Source organism: Antechinus flavipes, chromosome 1 (genome assembly GCF_016432865.1).
Source record: "Antechinus flavipes isolate AdamAnt ecotype Samford, QLD, Australia chromosome 1, AdamAnt_v2, whole genome shotgun sequence".
Lineage (NCBI taxonomy): Eukaryota > Metazoa > Chordata > Mammalia > Dasyuromorphia > Dasyuridae > Antechinus > Antechinus flavipes.
This window is the reverse complement of record NC_067398.1, coordinates 670098700-670116543: the sequence shown is the minus strand read 5'-3', so window position 1 is coordinate 670116543 and position 17844 is coordinate 670098700. Positions and strand designations below refer to the sequence as shown.

At 64.1% G+C, this 17844-nt stretch overlaps 1 protein-coding gene across 1 annotated transcript; it reads right to left on the bottom strand.

Annotated features, from left to right (window-relative positions):
- Positions 1–1200: 1200 nt before the first annotated feature.
- Positions 1201–16395, bottom strand: MIDN (midnolin). Its single transcript, XM_051972172.1, has 8 exons — positions 16215–16395; positions 13500–14250; positions 11288–11375; positions 10530–10592; positions 6450–6824; positions 5910–6105; positions 5032–5286; positions 1201–3498 (listed from the first exon to the last, which is right to left on the bottom strand). The coding sequence occupies exons 2-8, from the start codon at positions 13724–13726 to the stop codon at positions 3218–3220; spliced, it is 1485 nt and encodes a 494-aa protein (XP_051828132.1). The 5' UTR covers positions 13727–14250; positions 16215–16395; the 3' UTR covers positions 1201–3217.
- Between the last annotated feature and the right edge of the window lie 1449 nt (positions 16396–17844).

Below are 17844 nucleotides of genomic sequence, written 5' to 3'. Positions count from 1 at the left end.
TCCCCTGTCAGCAACTTCCTGAGCCCTGACCCCAGCCCCACCTTCCCGGCAAGGCTGGCCCCCGCGCCACCCACACCAAGCCATCTCCTCCGGGCAGGACAGAGGCCGGTTCCCGGAGCTGGGGAGAGCCCGAGGGCCCGGAGGGAGGACCCGGGGCCTTCCTCCGCCCCCACCATCAGGAGCCCCCGGGGCTGGGTGACTCTGGCCTGAGTGAGGGCGAGAAACCCCACATGGTCATCAGAAGGCCTCCCTGTCCGGAGGGCTGCGCCCCAGCCTCAGTCCCCTTGTCAGTCAAACAGGGGTGAGATCTTCACTGCTCCCGGGGCTGCCATGGAAACACTGAACATGCTCCAGGAAGTTTTTCACCGACTCTGCACTCAGATACTGTGTTCTGATCTCCCATGTTCTAAGGGCCCTCCCAGCCCTGACCTCCTGGGTTCTAAGGTTCCTCCCAGCCCTGACATCCCGGGTTCTAAAGGTTCTCCCAGCTCTGACCTCCAGGGTTCTAAGGTTCCTCCCAGCTCTGACCTCTGGGTTCTAAGGTTCCTCCCAGCCCTGACCTCCCGGGTTCTAAAGGTTCTCCCAGCCCTGACCTCTCGGGTTCTAAAGGTTCTCCCAGCTCTGACCTCCTGGGTTCTAAGGGCCCTCCCAGCTCTGACCTCCTGGGTTCTAAGGGCCCTCCCAGCTCTGACCTCCTGGGTTCTAAGGGCCCTCCCAGCCCTGACCTCCCGGGTTCTAAAGGTTCTCCCAGCCCTGACCTCCCGGGTTCTAAAGGTTCTCCCAGCTCTGACCTCCCGGGTTCTAAGGTTCCTCCCAGCCCTGACCTCTGGGTTCTAAAGGTTCTCCCAGCCCTGACCTCCCGGGTTCTAAGGGCCCTCCCAGCTCTGACCTCCCAGGTTCTAAGGGCCCTCCCAGCTCTGAACACCCAAGTTGCTCACACTGGGGAGCCCCACGGTGCTGTCTGGCCTGCTTTCAGGCAGACAAGCCACCCTCGCACCTGAGGGGCCCGTCCTTAGCCTGTGGGTGGGGGGGCAGCGGGACCACCGGGGACAAGGTTCCCTCGCGGGCTCCCTTGGCACTAACTCGGGGTTTCCAGGCCAGTCTCCTTGTCTGCCTGGACCTCCCCTCCCTCCCCCCAGACAGCACGAGGCCCCCGAGGCCCAGCCCCCCCCGCAGCCATCCCACCAAAATGAGTCAGGATTGTGTTTCATGGTCTGTTTTATTATTTTAAAATCACGGTGGGCGGTTTTCTGCTCTCACTGTCTGGTTCTCACACAGGTAACGTGGACAAAGGGAGTGCAGGGGCGAGGGGAGGACGGTGGGGGCCAAAGGCTGCGCCGACCCACCGGGGAACACTGGGAACTAATGCTCTGCTTGTGAGCCCTCGGCCCTCGGGCCGGCGGCGTGGTGTGTGCCTGCTCCTGTGCCCCCCTCCGGGTACACCTGGCCAGGACAGGGAGATTTGTGAAGCAGGCATCGAAGGAACTCAAACAAAAACAAAACAAAACAAACTCCGGACATTTAAATAGAAATCCAAATCTTAAAAAAAGAAAAAAACTCCCCACAAAGCTCGAGTTCTGACTTTTCTCCCTTTGGAAAAATATTAAGCCTCGAGTCCCCCCCATCCCACCCCCCAAAATAATTACAAAGCTACAGGAACACGTGGATGTTCACATCTGGACATGAGGTGTAGTCACAAGACCGAGGGCAGGGGAGGGGGCTCTAGGCTGGGAGGGCACAATCAGTGAGGTTCTGGCTTTCCCTACTGACGGGGTGAGGGGTGGGACACAGATGGCAGAATCGAGGGCAGGGGATGGGGCAGGACAGAAGGGGGCAGGGCCCAGACAGCTCAGTCCATCTCCGTAAAAAAAGAAACAAGTGATTTAATAAAATAAAATCCATTGAAATGGCCCCGTGGGGAAGGGGGTGTGGGGGAAGAGAAGCCCCCCCACCCGTGCCCCCAGCCCTGGCATCTATTTGTCCCCCGGCGGGGGATGTGGCCACTAGGGCGGCAGCAGCGAGCTCAAGAGGGGGAGGGCTCCGAGTGGGCGCCAGGGGCCTGGCCAGGCTGGGGAAGAAACAGAGGGGGCGGGGAAGGGGGGCAAGGCCAGGAGGGGCCTGTCCCCTCCCCCAATGGGGTTAATGCTACAAGGCCATGCCCTTCCCCAAATTGGGTCAGGGGTGTCTCCCCAGGCCACCTCCTCCCATGGGCAGCTGGTCCCCCTGCCCCCCCAGGGGAGGGGCAAATAGCAAGCTCCCCCCAACACACAGATCAGGCGAGCAGGAGGAGGGGGCCGCGGAGCGCTCCTCCCTCCCCACTCCGTTCTCTCCCAGGGCCTGTGGAGAGAGGCTCAGATCTCAGATCTGAAACTGGCTCAGTCAGACAGTCAATTTACTCTATAAATACCCCAGCCCAGGCAGGGGGGTCAGCAAACGGGGGGCGGCGGGGGGACGAAGGCGGGGGCGGGCGGGCAAGAGGCGCTCCGGCCTCCCTCCCTCTCCGCTCCCGGGGAGGAGAGGGCGGGAAGACCAGGCTCCCCGGCGGCCAGCCCAGCCACCCCAAGTGGGCAGTACCCTGGGGGGGAGGAGGTATCAAGGGGAGGGGCTCAAGAGAACTAAAAATCTCCCCCAAAAGGGAGTCAGTCCCAAGGGCCAGGCTCCAGCCCAGGGCTTAAAAACCAAAAGAAACAAAAAATTCCCAACTGCGGAGCAACCGGCAGGACCCCCGGGGAGCCAGAATCGGCCCCCGGTGCCGCGGCCGGCGGGGGCCGTTTTTTGTTTGGCTTGGTTTCGACCTGTCTGCTGCACTGGCCTGGAGTGGGGGCCGGAGCTCGGGGAGGAAGCCCCCCCGCCCCCTCCCCAAATCTGTAAAGTGCACTATGAGTCTGTTCAGTTAGCTATTGTCAACTTGGACCTGAATGGGGCGAGGGGCGGCGGGCGGGCTGCTGGTGGAGTCTGTTAGCTCACTCAAACCATCTGGCACAATGCTACATATGTGGAGGGGGGCGGGGGCCCGGGGCTGGGGGGGGCTAGCCGGGAGGACCAGCCAGTCTGTGGGGACAGGGGTGAGGCTGGGGCGCCGAGACTGAGCCTCGGGCCAGGGGAGGCTCCTCGGCCCCCATCCCCACCCCCCGCCCCTGAGAAATTAGGGGGACACTACTGGGGGCCGGGGCAAAGACGGGGGGCCTGGGGCTGGGGGGACGCCGCCAGGAAGGCCTTAGGCCACCACGAACTCCGACTTGAGGTCTGCCTTGACCTCGGGCTTCCAGAGCGAGTCCTCAAAATCCAGGTCCAGGCCGCCGGCGTCGCTGGCCCCGCTGCTGCTGCCGCTGCTGCTGCTGCTGGCCGCCCGGCCCGCCTTCCGGCCCGAGAGCCAGTGGTAGGGGCCACGGGCGTCCCGCCGGGCCTTCCGCCGAAGGCGCTTCTGCTGCAGGAGCAGCTGCAGACGCTCCACCTTGCACCGCGTGGCCCGGTTCTCTGTCTGCCGCAGGCGGTCACCTGCAAGGAGAAGGCCGACATGAGGCCCTGATGCTCCCCACTCCTCCCGCTCCTCCCTGGTGCTCCTGCTCCTCCCCGGTGCTCCCCGCTCCTCCCTGGTGCTCCCCGCTCCTCCCTGGTGCTCCCCACTCCTCCCGCTCCTCCCCGGTGCTCCCGCTCCTCCCCGGTGCTCCTGCTCCTCCCCTCTCCCCAGGAGGCCGAGCAGCGGTTCTGGAGCCTCTCCGTCCTCCCCAAACCCCCGCCCGGCAGCAGAGCCCAAGGCCTTTTCCTGGCCCCAGGAGGGCCAGATTCCCAAGACTTGGGGACACTTTGGCCCAGAAATTTCACAAAAGAAAACTGAGGCAGAAGTGGGGGAGGGGGCCGTGTTAGGAATGTTTAGAGTCAGAGTTGAGACCCTGCCCCGCACACAGTAGGCACTTAATAAGTGTTGAATTAAAGAGCCGGCGCTCGCAGCAAGAGATACGAGTCCCCGTCGTGGCCCTGCCGGGACCGGGGCAACGAGACCCACGGGAGGCTCGGGCCGGAGCAGGGAAGCCCTTTCCAGTGTATCCCCCAAACCCCGCAGGACAAGGGAGGCCGAGGCCCGCGGGCGGGAAACCAGTGGTTCTAAGGCTCCCGCGTTCGCTGGGTTCTAGTTTGGGGATAAAAGGGGCCTCCATCCCTCAGGCCCAGGGAAGGGGCGACGAGCTCAGACAGGCCGGGAGGTGGGACCCGGACCCAGATTAGGGCTTTCGCCGCTGGCCGGGGCTGTCCCCCGCAGGGGCTCCGATCCGGAGCACCTTCCTCCCTCCCACTCCTGCCATCCTCTGTTCTAAGGGCCCTTCCGTGAGCTAGGGGAGGCGGGCATTTGGGGCAGGGGGATCCCCGCGATTCCCTCCCTGGCGCAGAACACATCCTGTCTCAGAGAAAGGGCAGATTGTCCCTCTTCCTTCTCTTAATCCAGGCCCCTCCGACTTCCCCTCCCCCTGCTGCCTCCACCCCCTGCCCCCCTCAATAGGACCTTTGTCTGGCCTGGGAAGGTGGGGGTGAGGGGGCTGGGGCTGGCCCCTGCCAGACTCCGACACCCCTCTCTGCGCCCAGCCCTGGGGGGGGGGCTAGAAATTAATGTATGCAGATTAATTCTCTCCCTGCCCATCCCCCTCCAAATTTGCTCACAGTCCCCTACTGTGATGGGGGGGGGGGGGGAATCGGAGCAGATGGGGGAAGGGGATGGAAGGGAACAGGCGGGGGGAGGGGAAGGAAGGAAGGAAGAGGGAGAACCCATTCATAAAAAGCCTGCGCTTACACTGGGGCCATCTGGCCGGGAACCTCAGAGTGCGCGCCGCTGTGGGGACGGGACAAGGGCAGGCCCGGGGCTCCCAGCGCCGCCGGGAATGTATGGCCCTTTCTGAAGGCCCTGAATGCCGACCCCCGCGCCCCTCCCCCCGGCCCAGCTGCTCGGCCGGGGCTCACACAGAGGGGCCTTCAGGGGCTCCGAGCGCCCAGCGGGGGGCGCCACTTCCGCCCCCCCCCCCCCCCCCCCACGGCACTCACCGCTGGGCTTGCACATCCGGATCTGGCTCTGGACCACGGAGTGCAGGGGGGACGTCAGCTTCTCACAAGAGGTAGCTTTGGTGGCGAGCTCGGGGGGGGGCGAGCACTGCGTCTGGCAGCGGAGCTGGGCCAGCGACTGGGGCATGCCCTGGTAGTGCCGCGTGGCGCTCAGGAGGTCGTTGAGGATCTGCAGGATGGTGCCGATGTCCCGGCGCGGGCGGCCGCTGCTGTCCTGGCAGTTCGGGTGCAGTGTGCCTGCGGGGGGAGCGAGGGCGTCGGCTCGGGCCGGGGGGGCAGAGGGACTGCCCACGTCCCCCAGGGGAGATTTGGACAAAGAGCGGGGCAGAGAACCCGGGGCTGGGGGCCTGACCTCCTGGGGAGGGACTGAGGTTTCCTCCTTTCTGGCCTCAGACTTCCCCCTCATGTATAACACAATGAACTTGGACTATCTCCAAGGGCCCTCCCAGCTCTGACCTCCCAGGTTCTAAGGGCCCTCCCAGCTCTGACATCCCGGGTTCTAAGGGCCCTCCCAGCTCTGACCTCCTGGTTCTAAGGGCCCTCCCAGCTCTGACATCCCGGGTTCTAAGGGCCCTCCCAGCTCTGACCTCCTGGTTCTAAGGGCCCTCCCAGCTCTGACATCCCGGGTTCTAAGGGCCCTCCCAGCTCTGACATCCCGGGTTCTAAGGGCCCTCCCAGCTCTGACCTCCTGGGTTCTAAGGACCCTCCCCGCCCTGACCTCCCGGGTTCTAAGGACCCTTCCACCCTGACAATCTGGGTCCTAGGTTTTCTCCTAACTCCCCCTTTGCATCTTCATTTTTTCTAAGCTTGTGTCCCAGGAGGGAGGGGTGGGGGTGGGGGTGCCCTCGTCTTCGTCGTACCAGAGAAGGTCCCTGAGAATACTCCTGGAGCGTGGTTCACGAAGCTCTCGATGACGGCGCCAGGTTTCCGGGAGCGCGTGCTGGGGGCTGGGCTGCTGCTGGGTGGGGAGCTGGAACCCAAGGAAGAGGAGGCGGAAGAGAAGGAGGAGGAAGAGGAGGAGGGACTGGTGCTGCTGCTATGAGAGGCACAATCCACCTGCCAGGAGAGATGGAAGTCAGCAGGACTCCGGAGTCACAATCCAACCCCTTCCACCCCCAGATAGTGAGGCCCCATTCAGAACCCGCAGCTCCCGTCTCCAAAGCACTTCTAGTCTACAACTGCTTTTCTCCCAGCTGGCTGTGCCCATTTTATAGATGAGACAACTGAGGCTCAATCAGCCAGCAAGTCCTGACCTGGGGGTCGAGGCTATTGGGCTTTGGACGCCCCGAGCCCGGCAGTGGCCGGCCAGTCCCTCTCAGCGACCCAGGGAGAGGACGGCTTCCTTCCCCACTCCCGGAGACCCCCCACTGCCCTCGGGGAGAGGGCCCAGAATCACCCACCTCAGAACAGGAGGACACCGTGCCGCCGGTAACCGTTTGTGCGCTGGCGCCGTGGGAGCGGAAGACGCCGGCCGTGACGGGCGAGGGGTGGGCGGGGCTGAAGTAGGCAGGCGTGCTGGAGGTCGCGGAGGGGCTGGGCGGGCAGGCAGGCATGGGGACACGGGCGGCCGCGGCGAGGCTCGAGGGCCGGCAGGGGGAGGGGGCGCCGGCCGCGGCCCCCGGGTCCCCGCGCCCCGCCATGAGGTGCTGTCGGTGCTGGAGCTGGGCGCCCGCCGCTGCCTGCTGGGCAGCCAACTGTAGCTGCACGAACATCATGTGGTCGCCCACTCGCAGGGCCAGGGTGAGCGGGGAGCGCCCCGAGAGGAAGTCACTGACCTGGAGCGAGAAGGAAGAGGCCGGTGAGGAGGCGGGCCCAGCAGTCCCTGACAGCAAGCCCCTGGGGCCGAGGTCTCGGACTGGGCAGGAGCCCCCGCATCCCTGGGTCCCGGGCCCTCCCGGCCTGACCCCGGGCTCCGAGCCGTTCTCAGTCCTGCGGCTCCTCCCAGGGGCGCGTTTCGCTCTCAGGCTCCGGAGGCCCCGCTAGTGGAGGAGGACGGGAGTGCCCCCTGGAGCCCCTTTTCCGGCCCTCTCCCGGGGCAGGGCACCCCCAGGCCCACCCAGAGATACCCGGGACCAGCTGCTGCGGACAGAGAGCGCGAGCTGGGGAGACGCAGGAGCCAGGTCCGGCTACAAGAGGCCTCCCCCGTGCCCTCTCCCTGGTTCCCCACACAGAGCCAGGGGCTGCAGGCAAGAAGCCCAGGGCAGGAGGCCTGGGCTCGTCGGGCCTCCAGCACTTCCCTAGGACACTGCCCTCGGGGGTCTCCGGCCCCTCCTGCCCTCAGGCCTGCTCAGGGTCCTTCTGCCTTCCCAGCCACATCCCCGAGGCCACCAGGGGCAGGCGCCCCCACCCAAACTTCCTGCCTGACCCCCCAAAGTCCATGCAGAGATGGGGAAAGGGGACTTTCTTGGAAAGCCAGAAAACACGATGTCCTTAGAAACGGGGGCTCCTGTCTGTTTCACACATGATCTGTTCCTTCCCTGCCCCCTCCATTCTCCTCCCAGCTCCAGACTGGCAGTCGCAGAGAAGCTGCCTGGGCCCGCTGCCCTCTACACTGGCAGCCCCCCCCCCAAGCCCTCGGATCCACATGACACCCCCCCCAGGTGCTGGTTAGGTAGTGAGGGAGCAGGGATAAGCCCGCAGCCAGCAGCGGTCCTGCCCTGCATCCTGCAGCTCCTAATCCCCTTCCAGCATCTTTCCTGGAGGCAAGGGGCCACCTTCCTGGCCCAGAGGGGCTAAGAGGCCCCTTGGCCCTAATCTGGGCCTGTCAGCGGGGGAGGGGCAGGGAGGCACAGGCCCACCAGACACCCCCCTTTTCCTCGTCCCCATCCCAGCTTCCCACCCTGCCCCCTCCCCGCCCCAGCCCTGGCCTTAGAAGCCAATGAGTGGGAGGGAAAATTCTTGGACAAATTCTTCTGTTCTAACCTTTGCTTCCTCAAGATAAATATTTATCTGTCCCAGCCTGGCCGAGGGGTGGGGGCGGGGGGTGAGGAGAGGGCCGATAACTGGGCCAGGCCTTGGGGAGAAGCCTGCGCAAGGGGGCTGGGGGAGGTCGGGGTCCGGAAGGCCCATTCCCCCCTCTCTTCTCACACGGCGGCCTGACCTCCAGGGAAGGTCATGTTCCACAGAATAGCCGCACCCCGAGAGACAAAGAGACCCTCCAACTCCCTCATTCCACAAAAGGGCAAGTGGGGGCTCGCCAAGGGTGAGAGATTCACAGCCTGGGCACACAACAGCCCCGGCCCGGCTGGGGGCAGAAAAGGCACTTCCCTTCTCAGCAAGGGCCCTCCATGCAGGGGAGATGGGCCTGGGGGGATGGGCCTGGGGGATGGGCCGGGGGATGGGCCTGTGGGGGCGGGCCAGGGGAGATGGGCCTGTGGGATGGCCAGGGGGGATGGGCCAGGGGGATGGGCCAGGGGGCGGCTCCGGCCCCCCCCTGCAAAGCTTCTGCCTATGGTGAGGGGCGGAGCCAGCCTCAGAGCGGGCAATGTCTGCTCTCAGCATCTGCCTCATCTTCCCCAGGGGCCTGGCGTGGGGGAGGGGAGCGCCGCTTCTCAGAAGTGACAGGGGATGACTCAGAGCCCGGCCTGCTCGGCTCGCCTCCCCTGCCCTCCCGCCCTCCCACCTCGGGGGCCTCTGACCAGGCCAGCTCCTCTGGGGCGACCTCCCGGAGAGGAGGGCCCTCCAGCAGCCCCTCCCCCAGCTGCCCCCGCCTCGCACAAAGCCCTTGGCTGGGAGGGAGCCGGCCTAGCGTAAGAACCGTCCTGCCTCAGGTGCTCTTCCCCACCCTGGCTGTCTCATGGGCTGCGCCCTACCAGAGCCGGGCCCGGGAGGGGGGTCCCAGGGAGGGGGGGCCGCGCTCCCCAAGGCCCCGGCTCTCAGGAGCCTCCCTCCCCTCCCCCACCCTGGGCGCATTTCCTCCCACAGGGAGGGATGACACAGTGACTGTCAGCCAGGCCCGAGGGAGCCCTGTCACAGGCCCAGGGCCGCGGGCGCCCGACGCTGGCCCCTCCCACCGCAGGAGCCTGACGCACGCACGGCTGGAGCGGATGTGATGGGGCGAGGCTTCCTCCAGAAAGCCCCCCCTCCCGCCAGCGGGAACTGCACCCTGGCCCTGTTCACACACCCTGTGTGCGGTGGGGGTGGGGGGCGGGCGGAAGTCACCCCTCCCTTTCTCCCTGCTACAACACTGCTCCCTCCCCACCCCCAAGGCTGGGGCGCAGGGTCTGGGTCTCCTTTGTCCTGGGACCGGGAATGCACCTGGCGTGTAACCTGAGCCCGCGGCCGCCCCCCACTCAGGCTGGCTCCCCCGCCCCTCCCGTTCCTGCCCTGCCGCGGCTGCTGCTCTCCCGGGAGGCCCCGCCATCCAGGCGGCGGAAGCTTCCTCTGCCCCCTCCCCCTGCCACGCAACCACGGGCCTGGGGAGGCTGGGGGCACCTGGGAGCGAGCAGCCGCCGAGAAGTGGCAGAACGGGTTTGCGCCTGGCTCTGGGCGAGCAGGGCCTTCTCCCACCCACCCGCCCGCCCCCTCCTCTCTCCTCCTGCCTTCCCTACCCGGGCCGGCGTCCCGAGGATGTCTAAGCACTGTGTCAGCCCGGGACTCCTCACCCCCACGCCCTCCCTGGCGGCCGAAGGGCAGGCGCCCCCGGCCCCAAACAGCCCCATATCCCGAGAGGGCGCAGGCGGGGACACCGGGCACCCAGCTGCTGGGGGGGGGAGGGGAGAAGGGGGCGGGCCTCCCGATCACAAAACATCCTGTCCCCACCTCCAGCCACTGCCGGCCCGGCCCACCCGGAGCACCCCCGGACCCCTAGCCCCAGCCCACCCAGAGCACCACCCGTCCCGGACCCCCGGCCCCCGCCCGGCAGAAAGGCCTGGATGGCCAAGGAACGTTCCCCCCCCCCCAGCACAGGTCACAGCAGGGGTTGAGGGGAGGAAGGGCTGCTGTTTGCTGACGCACAAACCCTGGGGGCGGAGTCTGCCGGGGAGAGTCAGGGCTGCGGGGATGGGGAGAGATGCCCTCCCAGGCACGGAGGTCCCTCCCTCCTCTTCCTCTCAGGGGAGGGCTTTTTGCTTCACAAAACTTAGCCATGAAATCCTCCCAGAAATCCATGGGGGCTAACTGGGGTGGGGTGGGGGAGGGGAAATGAGAGGGGATGTGGTCAGCCCCATTCCAGATGGGAGGGAGGGGCGCAGGGACGGCCTGTCCCTAGGGAAGGACCAAAGGAAGCAGGGCTGGGCCCTGATGTGCCTCAGGCCGACCCGAGGGGGAGAACCCCAAGATTCAGGCCTCGGTCACATCCCTCAGCCCCGAGGGCACACCAGCTTTCACGCTTAGCCGTGGGAGGGGAACCTTTGAAGGTCACCGCTGCCTGGGCAGGGAGGGAGCCCCAGCTCCGGCGGGGGGGTGAAGGACGGCTCCCTGCCGGGGGAGGACTGAGGTTTGACCGCAGGGCCGGCGTGCGGAAGGCTCTCCTTCCTTACCTGAGTTTCGGTTAAGCTCTCCAGGGCCTGCATGACGGACTGCTCCGGCCGGGAGGCCTGGGACTGAGAGAAGAGAAAGCCAAGGTCACTTGGGGTTCCTGCTGACAGAACCTCGGGGGGAGGGGAGGGAGGTCGGAAGTTTCACTTCTGTCCGTGGGGGAGGTAGGAAAAGTCACACCGTGAGAGACTCGAGGGAAAGGGGAGTGGAAGGGGGTGAAGGGGAACTTCTTCCAGGCCAGGGCCTCCCGCAGAGGGAAGGGACAGGACTGCGTGTTCTAGGGGCGGGGGGAGACTGTTCCCAGAGGGAAGGTCACCAGGAAAGGCCCCATCCTTGTCGCTGGGAGGGCCATCGGGAGAGCCCCTCGCCTATGAGCTGGGCAGGAAGGGGCAGAGTGCAGGAACCCAGACCACCGCGCCAGTGTTCCTCACGGGGGAGCGGCTAGGTAAGGAGGGAGGGAGGTGGGGTGCAGCGCAGCGGGTCAGGAAGTGGGAGGAGGTCAGAGGTGGGGTGCAGGCCCAGAGAAGGTCAGAGCGTGTGGGAGGGACAGGCCGGGGGGGCCGGGGCGCCCAGGACCTGTGCTGGGAGACCTAGGATAGGGCAGAGGCTGGGGACACAAGTGTGGGGCAGGGGGACACACGGATATGCTGGGGGTCAGAGAGAGCGGAAGGTGTCTGCATGGGAGGGACAGGGACCAGTGGAGGGAGGGGGCAGAAGGGAGAGTCCCTCCCTCCCAATCAAGGTGTGGGAGCATCTTTACCATGAGGCCAGCTTCCACCGTGGGGACGAGCGTCACCTTGCTGCCATCGCCCACACCGAGATCCTGTAGCTTCCCAGAACTGAGGCGTCTGTGCAGGGGGAGGGAGGGAAGAGGAAGAGAGGGGTGAGACTGAGTGAGTGGTGGAAAGGCAGCAACTGAAGCAGAAGGACCTGGGGGGAGGAGGATGGGGGGGAGACAGAATTGGAAAGCTCCCTTCCACCCCCCTCCCTGGCTCCTTTACACCAGGGCAGGGCCCCAGCTGCTTCCAGAGGCAGGAAGCTGGGCTATTATTTAATCCAGACCAGGGTCACTGTGCTCACACTAGCTAAGAGCCCACTCTCCTAGGACAAAAACAAACATACCCCACAGCAGCAGCAGCACCCCCTCCCTCCCACCTCGGATTCACAGAACAGCTTTACCAGGGGCTTTTTAAATGTCTCACTGGCCAATCAGAAAACAGCCTGCCCCAAGAAGGCCTCCTGGGGAATCATTCTCCCCATCGGGACAGAGGGGAAACTGAGGCCCCGAGCACAGAAGGGATCTCCCCAAGTCCAGCCAGCTGCCAGAAGCCCGGCCTCCAGCTCCCCACGGTGGGCCCAGGCTGTGCTCTTTGTAAAGGAACCTGCAGCCATCAGCAGGCCCACCCCCTCCCCCTCCCGGGGAGCTGTCCTTGTGAAAGGAAGAAGAAAGACCAGATAAGGAAAGGCAGGGAGAACCAGGAGGCCAGGCTTTGTGCCCAGAGCTGGCCCAGAAGCTGCCCACCACTCCATTCCATATCACTAGAGAAGGTGCCCGAGGCAGTTTGGGGGTGGGAGGTAGGAGATGGCCGAGAGCTGCTCCCCCTCCAAGATTCAGTCCCCACTTATGACTGCTCTCTGGATGAGGTTAGTAAGCAGCCTCTCTCCTCCCCCCCATTTCCCGGCCACCAACAGGGCTCCCCTGCAGGATCAGCCCAGGGCTGCTCAGACAAAGGAGACCCCCCCCAAGCCCCTCCCCCACCCCTGGCCCGCCAGGCCCCACGGGGAAGGCCCCAGCCCAACCGGCCCCCTCCTTCCCTCTTTTCCTCCCTCCCTCCCTTTCTCCCCCAGGCCTCAGGTTATTTAAATAAAGGGGGGGGGAATAAGGGGGAGAAGAGATTGCCAGAGAGCTCCTACCTCAGAACAAAGGGGGGAGGGGGAGGGGAGACAGAGACAGAGAGGCAAACAGGGACAGAGAGACCCAGAGGCGGAGAGACAGAGCAGGGACTGAGAGAAACACAGATGGGGGGGCAAGGCCAGCAAGACATGCAGGGGGGCCGAGATGGGAGAGACCCAGAGGCCAGCCGCCACGGCTCCCTGCAGATCCAGCCCGGGCACCCCCCGGAAACTTTCTGGCATGAAAGGTTCACATTTTCCATTTTTAGCTGCCCGGGTTAAACCGCTGAAGCCCGGAGACTGTCGGCGTCTCCTCCCACCTCCTCCTCCTCCTCTTCCCCTCCCCTCCCGGAAAACTGCCCCCTTCCCCCCCCTTCCCCCCCCAGGAGCCACGGGCAGGCAAGCCCTGCAGTCGGGAATCAGATTTCGAAAGGGGAAGAGGTGAGGGGGTGGGAGCCACGCATGAGAAAAGGCTGCAGGCTTCAGAGCTAGGCAGGGGGTGGGGGGTGGGGGCATGGGGGCTGCAGCCTTTGTGCCCGACCCCGGAATGGGGGGGAGGGGGGCAGAGAAAGAATAGGAAGAAGAGACACCAAGACAGAGACAGACTGAGGGTGGGGGAGTGGAGAAGGACAATCGAGACACAAGAGACAGAGGGAGGGGGGAGCGGGGGAGGGAGGGGAGAAGAGACATTGAGATGAGACACCCAGGGACAGAGACAGGGAAGGAACGCGCGCACACACACACACACGGAAGGGGGGGGAGGCAGACGGGCGCAGAGGTCGAGAAATGGATAAAGAGGTCTACAGAGATAGGAGGGAAATCGGAGGTGGGAGAGAGGCAGGGGCCGAGGCAGAGAGGATAGGGGAGGAGGGCACGAGGAGCTCACACACCCCTTCAGCCCTCTCCAGAAGCGCCCACCTCCTCCTCCTCCTCCTTCTTTCCTCTCCTCCCTCCCCGTCTCGCCGCCCCCTTCACCAAACCCGGAGCCCAGTGTGCTATGGCCTTTGTTCGCATGCGGGAGAGGGGCCCCGGCTGCCCGAGAAAGGATAAAGGAGTCGGCGGCTTGCTCGGGTACTTACGTCTCCTTGTAGAGCAGCGCCAGCCGCTCCTTGGGCACCTTGAGGCGCTGAGACAGGCGCCTCCGGAGCCCTTCCACCGTCTCCTCGCCGGGCACCGAGAGCTCATAGCGGGCGCCCGTGGTCGTGTTGATGCACAGATTCATTGGAGGTTCGGCCGCCAGCAGTTCGCAAGGGGCCGCGGGGGCGGCTCCGCGCCGGCAGCTCCGGGCACTGGGCTGCGGCTCCATCGGCGGACCCGGAATGCAGCCCAGGAGGGCGAGAAACCAAGTGGACAGAGGCGGCCGGAAGGGTCCCTGCGTCCTGGCCGGGCCCTGGCTCGTTCTTCCCCCGGCTCAGCCGCCGCCAGGTCCTCAGTAGCGCTCGGCCGGTTCGCCTACCGGCTAACCCAGCACAACAGTCCGGAGTTGGCAACAACCAAACCCCTTCGCGGGAAAAGGAGACGGCGGAAAAGAGCGGCACCCTTCAGGGATCTAGCCGAGGACGCGGCCTCCCGACCGGAGGGCGGAGCGTTTAAAGGGCCACTGCCCGGGAGCTGGAGGCTGGAGAGCCCGGGCGCGGGGGTGGGGGGGAGAACAGGCGGAGGGAGGGGAAAAGAGGTTCACAGCCGCCTGCTTTCTCTGGCCTCCTCTCCCCTTCTCCCCGCCCCCCTCTCTTTCTCTCTCTTTCTCTCTGCCTCCAGCCGAACCTAGCAACAGCAGCCGCGGCCGCTCACAGATGCTGCTGCGGCTGCTTCCCGCCGCCGCTCCGAGCTCTGGGGGTGAAAGTAACAAAAAAAAAAGTTATAATGTATCAACGTTCTAAAGGGGCTGAGCCCGCCCCCCTTCCTCCTCACCACCCCCCCGCCTCAGCTCTCTCATTCACTACTTACTCTGCCGGGCGCCGCCGACCAATCGCAGCGTTCCGAACGCCCCGGCGGCCCCCGCCCTCCACCAATCGCAGCCCAACCGGCTCTCCCCCCCACGTGGCAGCAAGAGCCAACCCCTTCCCCGCCTGTCTGGCAGCAGCCCGCCAATCAGCTGGGCTCGCCTGCCCCTCCCCGCCCCCATCCCCTCAGCGCCCGTCCTCCCGCCCCCCTAGTCAGCCCCTCCCCTAGCCAGCCTTCCCCCATCCTTCCCAGCCATTCATAATCTCCGAGCCCCACAACAAAGAGCTTGCTCCGGGAGCGGGCGAGCTGCGTGGGGAGGGGGCCCGGGAGGGTGTGCGGGGATTTTTTCCTTTTCTTCCTTCCCCGATTTAGAATCTAATTAGAGGATAAGTCACCGCCGAGCTCCCAAAAATAAGCGCGGGGGCGAGAGGCGGCCAACACCCCGGCGCTGGGAAAGAAAGGGGGAGCCGCCCACGCAATCTGAGGAAGACACCGAGGTCCGCGTGGACCACAGACACTATTGTTCCCAGCATTAGAAAGAAATGGCCTCCCTCATTGCTCCATCATTCGAGGGGGGGAGGGGAAGACAGATTTAAAAACGTCAAAAAGGGGGACGCCGGGACCCTGCATCTTAGGGTCCGAAGCCATTTGTTAGTGGCAGGGAAGGGACAAGGGAAGAATAGTGTGAAGTGGCAGCAATGCTCAGAGGAGGGCTGGGGGTGGGGGAGCAGGCGGGGCATCCGGGCCACCGGAGATCTCAAATCGCAGGGGGGGTCTGGGGGGAGGCGCAGGAAGGTTTGCACTAACACAAGCGTACCCCGCCCTCCCTGCCTCCCTCCTTCAGTGACGTGGCTTGGGCGAAATACTGTGAAGATTTTTCCACACACACACACACACACACACACACACACACACACACACACGCTTAGAGATCTATGCACCTCCTTCCACAAACAGCCACCGCCCCAGGGTGGGGCGAGAGAGGTGGGGGAGAATGGCCTTGAGGGCCTCCCTCACCTCGCAAAGCTGGGGAACCGAGAGGTGAGAGGAGGGGGAAATATGGGATCCTTTAATAGATGGGCTCCGCACCCCCCCCCCCCTTTCAGCCTAGGAGGCAGTGACGCGCGGCGTCTCGCAGGCAGAGCCAGGGAGCCTGAGTACCGGGGGGGAGGGGAGAAGGGAAGGGGGTGATCGGGGCGGAGACCCAGAGCAGTGCTCCCCATGAGTCAGCAGCGCGCGAGCGCCCTCTTCCGCCACTTGGAGGAACTTCAGGCCCGAAAATAGGGAGGCGGGGTATGTGCTCCCGCGTGCGGAGCTGGGGGGGAATGAGGGGGGAAGCGGTTGGGTGGGAGAGACAGACAGACTCCAGCGGAGGAGGGGAGAGAAAAGGAACCCTAGGATCAGTCCTAGGAAGGATTCTCCCCAAATTACCTAGCCCAAACCTCTTTTGAAAGGGGAGGGGGGAGTTCCGCTGGCGACAGGGAGGGCAAGCGGCTGACCAAGGTCACAGCCGGAGCCGAGACTCAGCTCTGTGGTTCAAAAGTAGTGTTCGGTCCTCCTTCCTACCCTCACTCGGACTCAAAAACATTCGGTAGCGGCCCACGGACGGACCGTCTCACACACACACACGCACACCCTCCAACTCCCCTTAGAGTTTGGGACTCCCACAGATCAGGCTCGGAGAATGTCCCTTGGCCTCCCCTTCCCATTCCGGCCATCTCGGAGAGGAAGCAATCTCCTAAACCCCTGGAGCATTCTTCCTCGGAGAGTCTTCTCGTCCCCCCCAAATCTGCCCTTCGCCTCCCCATTCCCCTCGCGATGCCGTGTTCGCTGCGCCGATCCCAACTCACCGATCAGAACCGGAGGTCCAGTCCGAATCCCGCAAGTCTTCTTTCCAATTAAAAGCCCTCCCCAATAGTTCCCCAAATCCGCCCTGGAAATGAGTACGAGTCAAGGTCCGGGAATCCAGAATCCGGGAAGAGTGGGAGGATGAGGCCGAGGGTTAGCCGGCTGCCCAGTGACTGTGGCCTGTTTGGGAAGCGCTGGAAGTTTTTATCCGCCCCCTCCCTCCTGGCTGGGGTGGAGTCTGGGCGGATTCCCGGCCCCCGGGAGCAGAAACGCCCAGGGCTGCCCCGCCGACTCAGCAGCCCGAGAGGGAGCGGGCAGGCGGGTGACGCAACCTTCACCTGGCACCCCGGGTCTAGGGCGGGGGGGGGGGGGTCACTCCCCACATCCAGCCCCGGCTCCCCCTGCCCACTCAGACGCGCGTCGCTACGCGGTGGCTTGAGCCTTCCTCCCCAGTGTCCGCGACCGGCCCCGGCCTTCCCTAGCTGCCCTCTGCCCTTCTGCCCTTTTCCGTCCCCAGGCTCTGGCGCCGAGCATGGCCAGATCTGTTACCCTGTATGTCTTTGTCCCCCTTTCTCTGGATTTCCAGGTCTTGTGTCAAACGGCCTCTCGTTTCCAGGTCTCTACAGCTCCCTGTTTCTGTCTATTCTTGGCCGATGCTGCTATGGCCTCGTGTCTCCCTTTTGTGTCTGCCCAGTGGGGGGACTGGAAGTCCCAGAATCTGCCTCAGCCTGGAGGTGACCTTATCCTGGGGAGGGGGGTGCAGAGGCCTGGACTTCGCTCCCAGGGGCTGATGGGAGAAGGGAGAACTGGAATGCTTAATAAACAACAAAGCTGAGGTGCCCAGGCAGTGACCCTGGGGCTGGACCCCAGAGTTCCGACTTGTAAGGTACCTTGGAGTCCAAACCTTTCGTTTTACAGATGGGAAAACTGAGACCGAGAGAGAGAGGAAGAGACTGGGTCCCAAGGTCATCCAGCTATGCTGCTGCAGACAGGACTTGGACCCATGCCCACTAAGCCGAGCTCTTTCCTCTATGCCTGGATGCCTGGGAGTCAGGAGACCCAGCTCTGAACCAGGGAGTCCAGGCCCCGCCCTGAAATGATGAGGTAACCTTGGTCCATCGCCCTCCCTTCTCCCGGGCTCAGTTTCCTTGCCTGGGACTGATAACTGATCCTCATCCCAGGTCTGCCAGAGTGTGAGTCCCTCTATTTAAAGACAATGCTCTGCAGTTTTTCTTCCAGTTCCCAGTGCTTTGGGACTTCTGGGGAACTCTCCATCACTTCCCTCCGTTGGGTACCATCCTCCCCACCCTACACAGTTTTTCAGCTTCCTTTTGTGAGTCTTTCCCCATTAGATTGTAAGCTCATTGAGGGCAGGGACTGCCTTTGTTTTTCTTTGTATTTATACATCCAGTTCTTTTATATACATACAAAATACAAAGATAGTTTTCAATATTCACCCTTGCAAAACCTTGTGCTCTAAATTGTTCTCCCTCCCTCCCCATCGCCACCCTCCCCTGGACAGCAAGTAATCCAATATAGGTTTAACATGTGCAATTCTTCTAAACACATTTTCACATTAATCATCCTGCACAAGAAAAATCAGCTCAAAATCAGAAAAAACAAACAAACACC

Bases quoted from the DNA above. Each gene is read 5' to 3' on its own strand.
- MIDN (XM_051972172.1), bottom strand. From the start codon at position 13,726: ATGGAGCCGCAGCCCAGTGCCCGGAGCTGCCGGCGCGGAGCCGCCCCC. The intron at 6,106-6,449 runs GTGGGTGATTCT...CTCTCCTGGCAG, and splicing joins CGGTGTCCTCCTGTTCTGAG to GTGGATTGTGCCTCTCATAG. The intron at 3,499-5,031 runs GTGAGTGCCGTG...TTCTCCTTGCAG, and splicing joins CCGGATGTGCAAGCCCAGCG to GTGACCGCCTGCGGCAGACA.